The sequence below is a fragment of the Pongo pygmaeus genome, chromosome 10 (genome assembly GCF_028885625.2).
Source record: "Pongo pygmaeus isolate AG05252 chromosome 10, NHGRI_mPonPyg2-v2.0_pri, whole genome shotgun sequence".
Classification (NCBI taxonomy): Eukaryota; Metazoa; Chordata; class Mammalia; order Primates; family Hominidae; genus Pongo; species Pongo pygmaeus.
The window spans coordinates 14935045-14953512 of record NC_072383.2 but is presented as its reverse complement, the minus strand read 5'-3'; the positions used below and the strand labels follow the sequence as shown (position 1 = coordinate 14953512).

Sequence of the window (18468 nt, the reverse complement as noted above, 5' to 3'; positions counted from 1 at the left end):
GGACATTCAAAAATCTCTCTTCTAGTTATTTGAAATATATAATATAATATTGTTAACTATAGTAAGCCTACTGTGCAATAGAAAACCGCAACTTTTTCCTTCTATCTAACTGTAATTTTATACCTGTTGATCAAGCCCTTTCCACCTTGCCTACCCTCTCCAGCTGCTGGTAAGCATTGTTCTACTCTATACTTGCATGAGATCGGCTTTTATAGATTCCACATCTGAGTGAGATTGTGGAGTATTTGTCTTTCCGTGCCTGGCTTATTTCATTTAACATAATGCCCTCAGGGCTCAGGGCTTGTTTTAAAAAATTAAAACAGGAAGTGTGTGTGTGTGTGTGTGTGTGTGTGTGTGTGTGTGTGTTGAGAAGCAAGCTGTTAAGTATATTATTTTCCCCTCTAATTTTTTTCTGCATTTAGATTTTTGGTGACTTCAGCTTTGTCGTGGGCTAGCTCTGGTCTTCTTTGTGGTTATTGTATTTTAAGTTTGTTGTGCTGATAGGAACTGTATCCACATTGCCACACGTGACTAATTCGATTCTTTTTATGGCTGAATAGTATTCCATTATATGTATATGTATCATATTTTCTTTATCCATTCATCTGTTGATAGACATTTAGGTTGATTCCATATCTTGACTATTGTGAATAGTGCTGCAATAAGCATGAGAGTGTAGATATCTCTTTAACATATTTATTTCATTTCCTTTGGTTAAATACCCAGCAAGATGTCTAGTTTCATTCCTTTCCATGTAGATATCCAGTTTTCCGAGCACCATTTATCAAAGAGAATTTTTTCCAATGTGTGTTCTTAGTGTCTTTGCCGAAATCAATTAGCTGTAAGTGTGTGAATTTATTTCTGTATTTTTTATTCTGTCCTATTAGTATATATGTCTATTTTTATGCCAGTACTATGCTGTTTTGGTTATTATAGCTTTGTAGTATATTTTGAAGCCAGGTAGTGTGATGTTTCCAGCTTTGTTCTTTTTGCTCAATATTGCTTTGACTATTTGGGGTCTTTTGAGGTTCCATACACATTTAAAGATTTTTTTTCTCTTTCTATGAAGAATGTCATTGGTATTTTGATAGAGATTGCACTGAATCTGTTGATTGCTTTGATTAGCATGGATATTTTTAAAAATATTCCTCAAATCTGTAAACATGGAATATCTTTCCATTTGTATCCTCTTCATTTCTTTTGTTAATATTTTACAGTTTTCATCATAGAGATCTTTCACCTCCTTAGTTAAGTGTTTGTTTTTGTAGCTGTAGTAAATGAAATTGCCTTCTTATTTTTTTCTGATTATCTGCTATTGTCATATAGAAATGCTATAGATTTTTGTATATTGATTTTGTATCCTGCAACTGTACTCAATTTACTTATTAGTTCTAACAGTATTTTGGTGAAGTTTTCAGGGTTTTCCCTATATAAGATTATGTCATTTGGAAGCAGGGACAGTTTGATTTCTGCCTTTTCAATTTGGATGCCCTTTTTGTCTTTCTCTTGCCTAATTGCTTTGGCTAGAACCTCCAGTATTATGTTAAATAAAAGTGGTGCATTTGTGTCTTGTTCCAGATCTTAGAGGAAAAGCTTTCAACTTTTCCCCATTCAGTGTGATGCTAGCTGTGAATTTGTCATATATGGGCTTTATTGTGTTGAGTTACATTTCTTGTATATCTATTTTGTTGAGAGTGTTTATCATGAGGGGATGTTGAATTTTATTAAATATCTTTTCTAGATCAATAGATTCAACATCCCTTCATGGGTTTGTCCTTGATTCTGTTAATATGATGTATTATGTTTATTGATTTGCATATATTGAACCATCCTTGCATCCTTGGAATGAATCCCATTTATTATGGTGAGTGATTTTTCTTAATGTGCTGTTGAATTCAGTTTTTAAATATTTTTTTGAGGAGTTTTATATCTATGTTTGTTAGGGATATTGGCCAATAGATTTATTTATTTGTTGTGTCCTTATCAGGTTTTGGAATCAGGGTGATGCTGGTCTCATACAAAGATGTTGGAAGTATTCCCTCCTCTTCATGTCTTTTGAATAGTTTTCAAAGGATTTGTATTAGTTTTTCTTTAATGTTTGGTAGAACTCATCAGTGAGGCCATTGGGTCCTTGGCTTTTCTTTTGTGGAAGACTTTTTATTACTAATTCAATCTCATTACTTGTTATTGGTCTGTTCAAATTTTCTATTTCTTCATGATTCAATTTTCGTAAGTTTTATGTGCCCAGGAATTTATCCATTTCTTCTAAGTTTTCATATTTGTTGGCATAGAGTTCTTTATATCTCACTCAAAACTTAGGAAGTTTCTGCTATTATTTTGTTAAGCTTTCTGTGCCCTTCTCCATCTCTTCTCCCTCTCAAGTTTCTATAGTGTGAAAATGTGTTCACTTAATGGTGTCTCATAGGTCTTGTAGGCTTTCTTCACTCTTCAAGTGAAGAGCTGTCTTCAGTTCAGAAATTCTTTATTCTGCTTGTTGTAGTCTGCTGTTGGAACTTTCCATTATATTTTTTATTTCATTCATTAAAGTCTTCAGCTCCAAGAGTTTTTTTTAATGATAACTCTGTTGAATTTTTTATTCATATCATGAATTGCTTTTCTGATTTTATTGAATTGCCTGTCTATATTATCTTGAATCTCATTGATTTTCCTTAAGATCATATTTTTAAATTTTTTATGCAATTAGTAAATTGCCATTTCTTTAAGGTCCATTATTGGAGAGTTATTGTGTTTTTTTGGTGGTATCATGTTTTCCTGCTTTTTCATATTTCTTGTGTCCCTGCACTGATCTCTGGGCATCTGATAGAATGCATGCCTCTTCAAGTTTTATAGAGTTGTTACCATAGGGAAAGATTTTTGCCTGCAGATGTGTCCTGGTGTCGGTTGTGTAGGATGCATTGGCTTTGGTTCCAGGTGGATGCAGTAGTGTAGTCACCACGCAGTTTTTTCAGCTGTAGTCAATGTTAGCAATTTCTATGGATGCCTCAGTGGCATCCTAGCCTGGAGAAGTTTGTATGGCAACTCTGTCAAGTCATATGCACGGCCTTTCTGCTGGTGGCAGGGGTGCCAGGTTGTTTTATGTGCCGTGGGTGCACAAGGCCTACTCCAATAAGATTAGACACAGTCTGTCCTCTGGGGGCAGGAGTGCCAGGCTGTTACACACACCACAAGTGCATAGGGACTGCTCCTTCAGGGTAAGGTGTGGCCTCCCTGCTGGGTAGGATCATCTGTTCCTTGGGGGTCAGGACACCACATGGGCTCAGGCACCAAGGTTATGGCTGTTTCACTGGGCCTATGCTCTAAGTAATTGAGGTTGAGGTGCTGCAGCCACAGGGATGGAAAAGATGGAGTGCCTCCTAGGCAGCTTATTCCTGGTGGATAGGAAACAGTAGCTGCTCAACTGGTGAGTGGTGTGCTACTGTTTACAAGCACAGTGTACTTGCAGCAGAGCCTCAGGATGGGGAGAAACAAACAGTGGTTACTGGCCCTCCAGAGCACAGTGCACTATAGTAGTGGCGCCGGTCTCAAGATGGTGCTGTACATCAGCAGCTTAGATCACAGAGGAGAAGGAGGCACAATGTGGGCTCATTCTTTGGAGTAATACAGCCATGTGAATGCCAGGCAGCTCCCTAGAATGGGTTCATGGCTTGTGAAAACTGCAGAATTCTCAAGCAGCAAAGACTGTAGGTGTTTTCACCTTTGATGGAGGTTGCTGGGAGTTCTCCTGCTCACGTTTTCTCCATAGGGAGACTGCCTCCTGGTTTCATACCAATCTTGACTGGGAAGACGGAATGGCAAAGGCAGAATGTTTCATTCTCTTTTTTATGCAGCCATCCCAAGTCTCCATGCTCCACTGGGTCTCTGCCACTCCCTTATTGTACTCCTTTGGAACACTTTAGTGTTCTCCTTTGGATACTCTAGTCAAAATGTAGTTGTTTATTCATCATTTTGGTTCTTTTTTTTTGTAGGGAAATGAATGTTAGGCACCTCTAGTCAGACATCTTGCTGAAGTCACTTGTTTTACTTTTTTTGTTGTTGTTTTTAACAGGCAATTACCTTGCTTGCACTCAAATTTCAACATACGTCACCTGCACAGTGTGCAGCAACCAATGTCCTTCCTCAACACTGCTGCTTCAACCTGGTCTTCTGGAGGTTGCTCCTGCATCTGTGTAATTTAGCAGCCAGTGAAAGATGTTGGCAGCTCAAATTCATATTATAGAGCTAACTCTTTGTGATTTCCTTGATCCTAAGGTTTCCCCTATATTCCCATTTGCTTTTCCAGCTCTTACCTTTGTCCTCTGACAGCTTGAGGAATTTGAGCTGCATATGAGTTGGGAACCCTGGCAGCGTAAGTTGCAGCAAACTCACCTATCTCAATTCTAGAACAATTCTCTCTTACAAGGGAAAACCCTTCTCATTTCTTTCTGTTTTTACCCTGGGCTCCCTAGCATTTCCCACATTCATGCACAGTTAGTGGTCAGTCAGGGAACAGGACAGAGTTCATATTCAGATTTTGGATCTCTGCTCTTCTTGTAGTTCTCTTGCTCCCAAAATTTTCCTCTTAAATTCTCAGCTGTTCTGCAACACTAGACTTTGATCTCGCCATCTCAAGCCAGAATGGCTCTAGTTTTCCATAACTAGAGTTGGGTATGGGCTATATATTAGTTTGCTAAGGCTGCCATGACAAAGCCTGGGTGGCTTAAACAACAGAAATTAATTATTCTCACAGTTCTAGAAGCTGAGAGTCCGAGATCAAGATATTGACAGGTTTGGCTTATCTCTTTGGCCTACAAATGGCCACCCTCTCACTGTGTCCTCACATGGCATTTTCTCTGTGTGTGCATATACCTGGCATCACTTCCTCCTTTTTTGAGATGGAGTCTCACTCTGTCATCCAGGCTGGAGTGCAGTGGTGCGATCTCAGCTCACTGCAACCTCCGCCTCCCAGGTTCAAGCAATTCTCCTGCCTCAACCTCCCAAGTAGCTGGGACTACAGGTACATGCCACCACACCCGGCTAATTTTTTGTATTTTTAGTGGAGACGGGGTTTCACCCTGTTAGCCAGGATGGTCTCGATCTCCTTACCTCGTGATCCACCTGCCTCGGCCTCCCAAAGTGCTGGGATTACAGGCATGAGCCACCACGCTCGGCCCACTTCCTCTTCTTATAAGGACATCGGTCATGTTGAATTAGAGTTTGCCCATATGACCTCAGTTGATCTTAATTACCTTTTTAATGCTCTGTATCCAAATATAGTCATATTTTCAGGTACTTGGGGTTAAGACTTCAACATATGAATTTTGAGGAAACAGAATTCAGTCCGTATCAGGGGTTTAGGAATACACACAGGCAAGGAAGCCTCATACTCCATCTTCACCAACGCTGTACTAACATTCTGTTTCTCTCTGTCTTTGGTCATTCCTAGTATCTTCAAATCATTGCTTTAAATAATTTTATACAGTTTTATAATTATTATTTGTGGGAAAATCACTCAATTTTATCATGCTGCTATCATTGGAATACTCACCCTTGATACGAGCATTTTTTTTTTTTTTGGCTAGGTAATACATAATACCCTAGTGCTTTTCATAGTAACAAAGAGTAGCACAAGAGCTCCTTTTAGAAGGTTTCACTAACCTTCAGGCCAAGTAAGTTATCCTTTGAGCTTCCTAGGTACCTTGTGCATAATTTCTTCTGAGCCCATATTCTGTATTCATGTCTGTGTCCCAGGATGAGCACAGAGCCTTGCATATTATAATCATTGAATAAATATTTATGGAAGGAAGGAGAAAAGAAGGAAGGAAGAAAGAAGGATTAGAGGAAAAACAGAAAGGAAGGAGATAGATTATGTCCACTTTGATGTGGACATGGTAGGAACTGTAGGAAAGAAAGATGGGCAGTAAAACAAGGAGGAGGTGGGGGCTGCCTAAGAGATCACAGTTCCTATTGTAACTTGCTTTCTATTCATCCTGCCCTGCATTTCATACCCTGGATTTGAGAACAGGAGTCTAAGATGTTCAGGAATTGTAAGCAAGGGACTTCAGATGCAAAACCTACATGTTCGGCACAGGACTTGTTACTTGAAGCAAATCCTTTGTAGTAACTAGATGATAAATAAATGAATGGGACCTGACTAGTTTTATGGGAATTAGGCAGAATTTAAGTTTTAAATAAATTACTATAAGCTTGTTTGTGTTCAACTTGTCATTAAATAGAAAGGAAAACAAAAAACCTGAATATGTGTTTAGCCCCACCATGTACCTGGCTCTGTCCCTGACACTACGCACATTTTGTTTTTGTTTGATTTGGGGTTTTGTTTTCTGAGACAGGATCTTACTCTGTTACCCAGGCTGGAGTGCAGTGGTGTGATCTCAGCTCACTGCAACCTCTGCCTCCCAGGTTCAAGTGATTCTCGTGCCTCAGTCTCCCGAGTAGCTGGGATTACAGGTGTGTGTGACCACGCCCGGCTAATTTTTATATTTTTAGTAGAGATGCGGTTTCACCATGTTGGCCAGGCTGGTCTCGAACTCCTGGCCTCAAGTGATCCACCTGCCTCAGCCTCCGAAAGTGCTGGAATTACAGGCATGAGCCACCGTGCCAGGCCAACATTTTGTTTTTATTATGCCACTTAATGTTCATAAAAACCTAACAAGAAGGGTATTTTTAAAATCAGTTGTCCACCATTAATTTTTAGTGTTGTATTTTCTTAACAAGCATACAAAACATCAAACTTCTCTTTAGACAAAGTGCAGTTCTTTGACATCCTTTACACAAAAACAGTCTGAGCCTGTGGCATGTTAATGCAGTCAAGAGGCAAAGCATACTGACTTTTACAAATTCTGCCTTCCATAAAAAGCCTCAAGGAGGGTATTTTGTGTGCATTTTTAAAATAAACAGTTCAGAGAAGTTAAATAGTCAAACAGGTCAAGGTCACACAATTCAGTGGTTGAGGCCTGGGTGCAAAGGCAATATATCTAACTATAAATATCCATTTCTTTTTTTTAGAAATGATTCAGTTTGGATTTAAATTAAATGGCTAAAACTAAAAAAGCCAGCTGGGTGTGGTGGCTCACACCTGTAATCCCAGCACTTTAAGAGGCCAAGGCAGGAGGAGCGCTTGAGCCCAGGAGTTTGAGACCAGGCTGTGCAACATAGCAAGACCCCCGTCTCTACAAAAAATTAAAAAATTTAGCCAAGTGTGGTGGTGCATGCCTGTAGCCCCAGCTACTCAGGAGGCCTGGTGGGAGGATCCTTTGATCCTGGGGGTTTGAAGCTGCCTTGAGCCTTGATCACGCCACTGCACTCCAGCCTGGGCGACAGAGCATGGCCTGTCTCAAAACACAAACACAAACAAAAAACTAATAGAGCAGTGAACTCAAAGGATTTCCTGCCATGCCAGGTGGGTGGAGCTTCTATGTGGGAACAAAAGATGGAACCTATTTAAAGGACTTTTTTTTTTGTTTGAGACGGCGTCTCACTCTGTCGCCCATGCTGGAGTGGAATGGCGTGATCTTAGCTCACTGCAACCTCTGCCTCCCAGGTTCAAGCGATTCTTGTGTCTCAGCCTCCCAAGTAGCTGAGACTACAGGCGTATGCCACCATGTCCTGCTAATTTTTGTATTTTTAGTAGAGACAGGGTTTCTCCATGCTGGCCAGGCTAATCTCGAACTCCTGAACTCAGGTGATCTGCCCTCCTCCGCCTGCCAAAGTACTGGGATTACAGGCATAAGCCACCTTGCCTGGCCTCAAAGGACTTTTAATTGAGGATCCCAGTAATGATGATCCCCATAAGGCTGAGGCTTCAAGCTTAATGATCTATAAGTGAGGCTTTCTGGGATGCACTTAATGTGTTTCCCCAAGCATGTGTGTGTTCCTACTTTGCATTATATACAGGTATGCTATCACCTCCCCCACACATGTATACATACCTCTTAAACTTAGATGTTCCCCAATTTTTCCTATGGAGCTTGCTAAAAATGCAGTGTCATCCATAGAACTTCAAATTTCATTGATCTGGGCTGGGACATTTGTAACAAGCACCCTAGACCATCCTAGCATACTGAATCCATAGTCCATCCTGTTTGTGAGACTATGGCAGCCCTTGTGGTCTAAGCAGCAAAATCTTTGCTTAGCCTTTTTTGTTGTTGTTGTTGTTGTTTGTTTTTAGTTTTTGTTTTTGTTTTTGTTTTTGTTTGAGATGGAGTCTCGCTCTGTCACCCAGGCTGGAATGCAATGGCGCGATCTTGGCTCACTGCAGCCTCCGCCTCCCGGGTTCAAACGATTCCCCTGCCTCAGCCTCCTGAGTAGCTGGGATTACAGGCACGCGCCACCGTGCCCAGCTAATTTTTGTATTTTTAGTAGAGACGGGGTTTCACCATGTTGGTCAGGCTGGTCTCAAACTCCTGACCTTGTGATCCACCCGCCTCAGCCTCCCAAAGTGCTGGGATTACAGGCGTGAGCCACCGTGCCCGGCCTTGTTTTTGTTTTTTGAGACTGAGTCTCACTCTGTTGCCCAGGCTGGAGTGCAGTGGCCAATTCAACCTCTGCTCCTGGGTTCAAGCAATTCTCGTGCCTCAGCCTCCCAAGTAGCTGGGACTACAGGCATGTGCCACCACGCCCGGCTAATTTTTTTTTTTTTGTATTTTTAGTAGAATGGGGCTTCACCATGTTGGTCAGACTGATCTCAAACTCCTGACCTCAAATGATTCACCACCCACCTCTGTCTCCCAAAGTGCTGGGATTACAGGCATTAGCCAGCTTGGCCTTTTTAAATATTGAGTGCATGTACTTGAAAGTAGGTACACATGAAGATAAAAGAATAGGCTCCAGGAAAATTTAAGTCAAGTCTTCATAATCTATAAAATTGCCTATTTAATAAATATATGTTGTGAACATTTTTAATGTTCTGTAATTACTTTTATTAATGTCATGTTACCTCTTTGATCTAGGTACTTTGTTCACAAAGCTGAAGTATATAAAAACAATCTATATTTAGTACAGACCAAAATTCATGTCCTTTGCTTTTAAAAGGTAGAACCAAGAAAAGAAAAGAAATAGCAGAATTCGGGCACATATTCTAAAGAATTATAAATGGATTTTGCAGCACTTAATTTCTGTTTTTTTTTTTTTAAGTACGTTTCTTTGATTCTTTGTCTCCTCATTGGCACCATCCCAGAACACTGATGTCTTCTGCCAGATCAGACCTGTCTTCACCGTCTTCCCCACCTAAATCAGGATGAGTCCTCCCTTCTGCCTTTCCAGAAATCCCACCTTATTTTTCATACTTTTCTTGATTAACTGGTCATAAGATGATTTCCCTCAACTCCACCCTGTCTCAACATGCAATTCCCCATGAGTCAATCTTCATAATTGTTTCTAATGTGTTTGTTCCATGGTGTGTGTTGAGTAACTGTTGTTGCCATTTGCATGACTACATAGTGGTTACTGTTTATTTCTGCAATTCGGTTTTTTTTTAAGTCTTGAAATATGTTTTATTAACCGAAAGAGTTTCTTTTTATTTCTTAATTAAATTCAGTGAGAAGCTTACCATGAAATGTTATTCTTAGGCTGGCATTCATAAAACACTGGAGTGTTTCATTTTCTCCTGATCTCAATCTGCCTTCCAAAGCTGCTAATGACAGATGAAAGCAAGATTATAATTTTAGTTAGGTGTGGTGGCTCATACCTGTAATCCCAGCACTTTGGGAGGCCAAGGCAGGAGGATCCCTTGAACTCTAGAGTTTGAGACCAGCCTGGGCAACATAGGGAGACCCTGTCTCAAAAAAAAAAAAAAATTTAAAAAGATTATAATTTTATGTAGTCAAAGAAATGTGTTTCTTTTCAAAGGCAATGTGTCAGAACTTTGTCCCATCTCTGGGCCTTTTCTTTATTATCTTAAACTGTAAACTATAGAATTAGCCTCCTCGACTATAGTTTTTGCAGGCCAGTTCACTTTCTTTGCTCTAGAAGTCTGGATGGCCTATATATTTCCATCTTCCTGTCTCTTTCATAAAGAATCTTGCCTTTAAATGAAAGACTACTCCTTAAACATTAGTACTTGTAATATTCAATCACCTACACATATTAAAGAACGTCTGCCCTCTTGTGTCCAGGGAGACTGCTACAGCAAGTATTGAATTAGCAAACTTGTCATTCCAGAAATACAGCGTTCTACCCTACAGGGATTATCTACCAGGGAGCTTTCTCAAGGCTACCAAGTATGTTTGTACAGTTTGAGCACTGAAAACTGATCCCAGCCCAAGAGACGAATGAAATCTATTTTACACTCTGTCAAGCCATATATCCTTTGCCCAGGTCATGTCTTTCTAGAGAGGTGACCCATTAAAATTTCATTCGAGTGTACCGTTAAGCTTTGTACCACTTGGAGTGTGCAACTTTCTCTAATTTACACAAACCTCTCTATAGCTTAATAGCAGCCTTGTAGAGGCTCATTAAGAGTTAGTTGGGTCCGGGCACGGTGGCTCACGCCTGTAATCCCAGCACTTTGGGAGGCCGAGGCGGGTGGATCACGAGGTCAGGAGATCGAGACCATCCTGGCTAACATGGTGAAACCCTGTCTCTACTAAAAATACAAAAAATTAGCAGGGGGTGGTGGCGGGCGCCTATAGTCCCAGCTACTTGGGAGGCTGAGGCAGGAGAATGGCAGGAACCCAGGGGCCGGTATTTGCAGTGTGCCGAGATCATGCCACTGCACTCCAGCCTAGGCGACAGAGTGAGACTCCGTCTCAAACAAACAAACAAACAAACAAAAAAACAAAGTTAGTTGGACAGTCCTCTCATCGTGTAACTTTCCTACTCAAGAAATTTCAAGAAATTAAAATCAGATTGTTAGAGCTGAATGACATCACTCAGTCCCAGGTTATCAGAGGAAGGAAATAAGGAAGAGAGAGGCAAAATGAGAATTGTCAAATTCATTAGAGGCAAGCAGGAAACCAAAATGCAGGTCTTCTGACTCCCAATCCATGCTCTTACCTCTGGTTTCAGGTGACCCGTTTCTTTGACCCCACCTTACTTATTCCATACTAGGCTAGAATAGATGTGCAATAGCATGCACAGGGCTGGTGGGGTGATTCGAGGCAGTATGTGGACAAACATTTTTTGCACATTAGTAGAAATGTATTTGTTTTAATGTATTTCTTTGGGGAAAAACAAAAACATTAAGTCCATAGTTTCTGAAACATTATGATATATGACAAGGGTAAGTATTTTAAGTTTGAAAAGTGAGTTAGTTTGAAGAAAGATATTAAGTAGTGCATATGTTAATAGCTTGATTTAGCCATTGACAGTGCATACATATATCAGAATATCATTTTGTATACCAAATATATACAATGTTTACATGTCGGATATCAAAATATCCTTTTGTATAACATAAATATGTATAATTTTTACTTGCCAGTTAAAAAATAACAAAAATATTAACTAAATGATAGTTTAGATAGTATTCAGATATGGCAAAAATGATAAAAGTGGTAAAAAATAATGGTAGAAATTTGAGACCATCTCAGTCCATTCTGACTACTATGACAAAACACCTCAGACTAGGTAATTTATAAACTATAGAAATTTTATTGCTCACAGTTCTGGAGGCTGGGAAGCCCAGGATGAAGGGACTGGAAGACTCAATGTCTAATGAGGGTCTGTTTCTCATAGACAGTGCCTTCTCTCTGTGACCTCAAATAGTGGAAGGAGCTAGCTAGCTCCCTCAGGACTATTTTTTAAGGGCCTTAAAATCCTTCAGCAGGATGCACCAAAGGAACTTACCACTCTGGCCCCTTCTAACTCTACCACTGAGGTCCTTTTCTGACACTTCTTTAACACTGACAGTTGTTCCATTACTGTTACTGATGACAATATATCCTCTCTTTTTATTACAGCTGTGCCTGATATTCTATCCTTTCCATACTCATCCCAGTATAAACCACAAAATAAGTCTTCAGAAAAGACTGTGGCTTCACTGATTTTCCTGTGTTGCCTCCAACATTTATAAAAAAGCATTAACCAAGAGTGTCAATGCCCTAGTTTCAAAACCATCTTTACTTTTCTAAATGTAGATGTTTTTCCATTTATAAAAATTATGTAGATTTAGCCAGGTGTGGTGGCCCACACCTGTAATCCCAGAACTTTAGAGGCTAAGGTAGGTGAATCACTTGAGGTCAGGAGTTTGAGACAAGCCTGGTCAACATGGTGAAACCCGGTCTCTACTAAAAATATAAAAATTAGCCAGGTGTGGTGGTGCACACCTGTAATCCCAGCTACTCAGGAGGCTGAGGCACAAGAATCGCTTGAACCCAGGAGGCGAGGTTGCAGTGAGCTGAGATCATGCCACTACACTCCAGCCTGGGTGACAGAGTCAGACTGTGTCTCAAAAAAAAAAAAAAAGTAGACTTATACAAAATTTGAAAAATACAGGAAAGTAGAAGTGAAGAAAAAAAGGCATTTATATTCTTACTAATGAACCCTGCTAATCCCCTCCCTAATTAAAAATTCTCCTGCAAAATCTTAGCAAGTCGGGATCTACATCTGTTTATCATTCTGGAAACTTGCAAGGTTCTGGATTTAACATATTTTTGTTATTTCAAATCATAAAATACATTTTCAATGGAGAATCCAGGGGTGGAGTTCTTTTGGTACCTCTATAAGTGGCAGTTGGATGACTACCACAGAGGTGAGCCAAAGCTGGGGGAGGCTACTGCAGATCAAGGATAGTAATAACTGATACGCTTTGCAAAATGCATTGTGTATGTAAAGCTCTTTGCCAATAATGATGGTTCACTGTTCCATGTATACATATGCTGATGTGTATATTTGTCTTTCCTGTAGGGTTTTTGGAATCTCTGGATGATTTTTACATTCTTAGCAGTGGATTGATATTGCTGCAGACCACAAACAGTGTGTATAATAAAACCCTGCTAAAGCAGGTAATACCTGAGACTCTCCTGGCCTGGCAAAGAGTCCGTGTGGCCAATATGATGGCAGATAGTGGCAAGAGGTGGGCAGACATCTTTTCAAAATACAACTCTGGTAAGTGACCCTGCAGAATAACTGTTAGACATGGACATGTATTTTGATTTAGGCTTGTTAACCAGTAAAGTCATACCCATGCCCCGTCTTCATGTTTCCTGATATTTCAGGCACCTATAACAATCAATACATGGTTCTGGACCTGAAGAAGGTAAAGCTGAACCACAGTCTTGACAAAGGCACTCTGTACATTGTGGAGCAAATTCCTACATATGTAGAATATTCTGAACAAACTGATGTTCTACGGAAAGGTACTTTCTTCATGTCATAAGTCTTAAAACCTGATGAGTATGTGTGTGTTCATATATGGCAGGGGAATGCACATTGTGTGAATGTGTGGTGGGGGAGGGTATGGTGGGGAAGACAGGATGGGGATGCCACTGCTAGTTACACTGGGAGAGAATGACCAGGTTTAGCACAACATGTAAACCTACATCCCAAACTCTTATAGGACAATGTGCAGATTGGGACGCAAATCAGGCATTCATGACTCTATGATTTCTCAGAGTTCTAATGTTACCTTTTCTCCTGTGTTCCTGGTTAAAGCTTTAAGTTCAATTCAGCAAATATTTCTGGAGTGCCACTGTGGCCCAGGGACTAGAAAAGCAAGGATACAGAATCCCTGACCTCGAAGGACTCAGGAGTCTAGTAGGGAAGCAAAGCACTCAAAGCAGCTGCAGGAACTCAGGATGGGAAGAGCTGTCATCAGGTTTGGTGTCCCTAGGCCAGTGGTAAACCTAAAGAGAACGTGGCTGTTAGTGGGTGGGGTCAGAGAAGGCACTTCTGGTGGGCAAGAAGGAGTCCAGACACTTGAAGCCAGGAGGCTCACTGCCTTGATTCAAATCTCAGTTCCTTAAAATCTCAGGTAAATTATTGAATCTCTCCAAGCCTCATTTTCCTCATCTATAAAACTAATCGTGATATAGGTCCACAACCACATATTCGTAGTTTTAAAATTCCAAAACTGTAAAACCACAAATTATTATTTTGTTTCTTGTGTTTTGTTTTGATTTGGTAGCCTAGCTTACTTGGTAGCAAGATAAAGACCTGATCTGAACTCATTTGGCAGCAAAAACTACCAGAAAGAAACTTTTCGTGGTTTTTAATTTTAATTTTAATTTTTCTTCAGATGGAGTGTCGCTCTGTCACCCAGGCTGGAGTACAGTGGTGCAATCTCGGCTCACTGCAACCTCTGCCTTTCGGGTTCAAGGGATTCTCCTGTCTCAGCCTCCTGAGTAGCTGGGACTACAGGCATGTGCCACCACACCTGGCTAATTTTTTGTGTGTTTTTAGTAGAGATGGGGTTTCACCAATGTGGCCAGGTTGGTCTTGAACTTCTGACCTCAGGTGATCCGTCTGAGTTGGCCTTCCAAATTGCCGTGCCCAGCCTGTTTTTTTAAATTGTCTTTATTTCCTCTTAGAGACACCACGTATACATTAGGCTACAGAAATATCAACATCTTTGATTATGAGGTGTTTCCCAAAGAGACTGTAATGTCATATAATCCATGCGCTCCACGGTTGTTCTAAAGTCTGAAAAACCCTAAATTCTGAGACTCATCTGGCTCCCAAGAATTTCTGGATGTGGGAGTGTGGAACTCTACAATTTCACAGGACGGTCATGAGAATTAATTAAGATAAATAGATAGATTTATTGAGAGAAAATGTTAGCTTTAAAAATCCTGCTGGTCAGTTCAGCCTTTATGTTTTAGAAATTGGGAGTTCCTGAAGGGAGAATAGACTGGGTGGGAAGAAAGGAGACTAGTTAGGAGGTTATTGCAATAGATCAGCTGGCAGATGAATAGGGACAGAACGGAGATAAAGTGTGGACCCTAGGGATCAGGACCTGGTCCTCAGTTTTCCAGGTCCCCAAATTGACTTTGTAATGATGCCTAGAGTGAGCCTTGTCAGTGGAGAATGGTTCACACCAACTAAATGTGCTAAGACTTACGCATAAAACAAAATTTTAAGGTGGGAGTTTTCATTGCCAAGCAGTTCATATGCTATCAAGCAGTGGACCTACCTTCTTTGCTTGTTAGGAAAATCCATCCAAGAAATCAAATCATTGGGTGGTTACTGGTTAGCATAGAGCAATTCAAAACAGAGAACCCAGCTCCTAAGAGCCTGAAAATAATAACATGCCTCAGGAGAGAGATGCTTGCTAAAGTAGTCTTTTCTTCTTTGGACGGTTGCTGATAACAGAATGGTAGACTTGGTTCTCTGCAGTCCCATTCCTAGACTCTTTGAAACTCCCTAAGACTAAAAAGAGTTGATGATGATCTGTCTGTATTTTTTTTTTCTTTGCCAGAGGAGAGAAGAACAGAGTTAAATTCAGAGTACCTACTGCATTCTAGACACTCTTCTAGGCCTTTTACCTATGTTCTCTTGTTTGATGTTTGTAACATACTACCCCATAAGTGTTATTGTTGCCATTTTACTGTGAGTAAAGAAAAGCTCAGAAAGAAACATGTGTTTTGCCCAAACAAATACATGATATCATATAGCCATTAAAAAGGCGGGGGCGTCGGGGTCGGGGGTGGGCACATCTCCTAGCATATTTAAGCAACTGTGGTATGGTGACAGAAGCCCTGGATGTTTTAGTTAGAAGGCCTGTATTCAGTCAAGTTTTGTGAGCCAAGGATGACATTTGACCTCTCTGAAACTCTGTTTCTTCTGTTTAAAAAAGGGATGGTAATACTTATACATCATCAGGTTTTTGTGAGATTAAACAAGTTGCTCTATTTTCTTTATTTTGAGACAGGGTCTCGCTTTGTCACCCAGGCTAGAGTGCAGCTGCGTGATCTCTGCTCACTACAACCTTTGCCTCTCGGGTTCAAGCGGTTCTTGGGCCTCAGCCTCCCGAGTAGCTGGGACCACAGGTGTGCACCCCAATGCCTGGCTATTTTTTTATATTTTTAGTAGAGGCAGGGTCTTGCCATATTGCCCAGCCTGGTCTTGAACTTCAGAGCTCAAGCAATCCACCTGCCTCAGCCTCCCAAAGTACTGGGATTACGGGTATAAGCCACTGCACCAGGCCAAGTTGCTCTGTTTTAAATCACGAAGCTTCATGAAATGTGAAGTATAAAGCAGACGTTTTCATTATTCATTTGAGCTGTTTTCACAAAGAGAAGTATAATAATCTATTTACCAAGTATTAGATACTATTGTAAGCACTCCATCTGAATGCATTTCATGCTCATGCTTATGAAGATGCTTCATGCTGAATACTTAATGAAGATGAAGAAACTGAGGCACAGAGGGGATAAGCAATTTGTTCAAGGTCACATACCTAATAGTGGCAGAACCAGGTTTCAAATCCAGGCAATCTAATTCCTGAGCCTATATAACCTAGATATGTTTTAGCAACAAATCTGTTTTTCTTCTTTAATTTCAACGTCATCCATATCTCAGTTCTTCTGATGCTGGCTCTGTCTCAGAATTAGCAAGGCTGAACGTCTTATCATTTACTTTTTGTCTCAGTAACGTCACCCACAAAGAGGAGGTCCTGTACAACAATACAAAGGAGAAAGGCAGCCAAGGGCCAGGAGAGAATGTGGAGGTGGGAGAGAACCCTGCAAAGTGGAGACATCCCTTGACTGTTCTGTAGGCAGTAACCCAGGCCAGTGTCATCTAGGATGTTTCTGAAATTCTGCTTTTACAAGAGAGAGCTGTGTCACATATTTGGTGCTCAGTGACTAGTAGGCTATGTGGCCTTCACACACTATGAAGCTTTGAATGAAGCTGAGCCTTTATAAATGTTTAGAGTCAAAGGAATTAAAAGCCTAATGTAACCTAAAAGATCATCCCCAATCCCCTTACATTATGGACTTCTCCTCTCCCTCCCCATTGACGTCTTTCAAAAAAAAAAAAAAAGAAACAGAAACAAAATAAAACAAATGAAGTTGCCTGCCTAAGACCTGGTTCTTAAGCCCTGAGCCTAGAATTCAGGCTTTCTATTCCCAGTGCTATGTTCTTCCACTACTTCGTGATTACCATTTGACATCTTCCTTTACAGGGCCACACTGTGAACAACCATTTCTTGGCATTTCAGTAACTAAATCCACTTAGATGAGCTCCCCAGACCATCTTGCATTATACTTTATTTTGCTCAATAGAGAATATGGTTATTTTTTGGCTGAGAGATTAAGCATTTTGGGTAAAAACCAGAGAATTCTGATGCTCTTCTTCCCCTAATGAAATAACCTAGAGCTGTGCTGATTTAGGAAATTTAAAAGGCTGTTTGGCTGCCAGGGTTCACATGCAAAGCTTTATTTTCTGTACATTATTTTGTAATTAAACGCCTGTGCCCGTTTTCAAAATAAATGAACATGGATAACATTTCTTTTGCTCTCTCTCCTTTTCTGTCTCCTTCCCTGTCAATCCCTCCCTTACTTCCCTTCCATTCCAAATCAGGATATTGGCCCTCTTACAATGTTCCTTTCCATGAAAAAATCTACAACTGGAGTGGCTATCCACTGTTAGTTCAGAAGCTGGGCTTGGACTACTCTTATGATTTAGCTCCACGAGCCAAAATCTTCCGGCGTGACCAAGGGAAAGTGACTGATATGGCATCCATGAAATATATCATGCGATACAACAGTACGTAGCATATTTCTCAAGAATCATTCTTCAAAACTCCTTTTCTTCCCTATGGATAAAGAATCCATGTAAGTTTATCATCTCTGTGCTAGAAGGAATTACAAGAAGTTATTTAAATATTTAACTAATATTGTACATTTTATACTCAATAAACAGAGCTTTGGCCTCCTTTATAAAATGAAAGAGAAGAGTCTATACATTTTTTAATTGAAAAAAAATCATCTGTAAAACACAGAAGAAATAACTCATACAGCATCCTTTAAAATTTTTCTTCAAATTCAAGTTTCCTTCCAAGGATAACAAGCAGCTAATAAAACAAAAATTGTTCATAAATACCTCATTTTTTTTTATGAACAGCATCAAAGTCAAATTTGTATTTCTTTTGTTGGAAACAGCTGATGCACATTTATCTGGTTCTCTCTCCCATCCATTTTTCACTGTGTAAGGTTCTTGAGGGCAGGCTGGGCCTGGGGCCAAGGACTTAACTCCTTCCTCACAAGCCAAGGAAGATGTCTCTCTCTGGAAGCAGGCTGGGCTGAGGAGGCCTGTGGGGGTACACTCTCTGATTATCTAGGCTTTAACAGGCCCCAAAACCTTACTGTGGAGAAGTGTGTCTCTGAATAGCCAATATTCACTCTCTTCCCCATCTCTCTCTGTTTCCTAGATTATAAGAAGGATCCTTACAGTAAAGGTGACCCCTGTAATACCATCTGCTGCCGTGAGGACCTGAACTCACCTAACCCAAGTCCCGGAGGTTGTTATGACACGAAGGTAACATGCTATTGGCTTTTGAATTTAATTCCCGCC

The 18468-nt window shown here is 40.4% G+C and overlaps 1 protein-coding gene across 1 annotated transcript in view; it reads left to right on the top strand.

Moving 5' to 3' along the window:
• Positions 1-18468, top strand: part of PLBD1 (phospholipase B domain containing 1) — a 65509-nt gene that overhangs the window by 44600 nt on the left and 2441 nt on the right. The window contains exons 7-10 of the mRNA XM_054444578.2: positions 12862-13062; positions 13173-13313; positions 17476-17661; positions 18326-18432. Coding sequence (XP_054300553.1) covers positions 12862-13062; positions 13173-13313; positions 17476-17661; positions 18326-18432 — 635 coding nt within the window. The remainder of the gene's footprint in view (positions 1-12861; positions 13063-13172; positions 13314-17475; positions 17662-18325; positions 18433-18468) is intronic.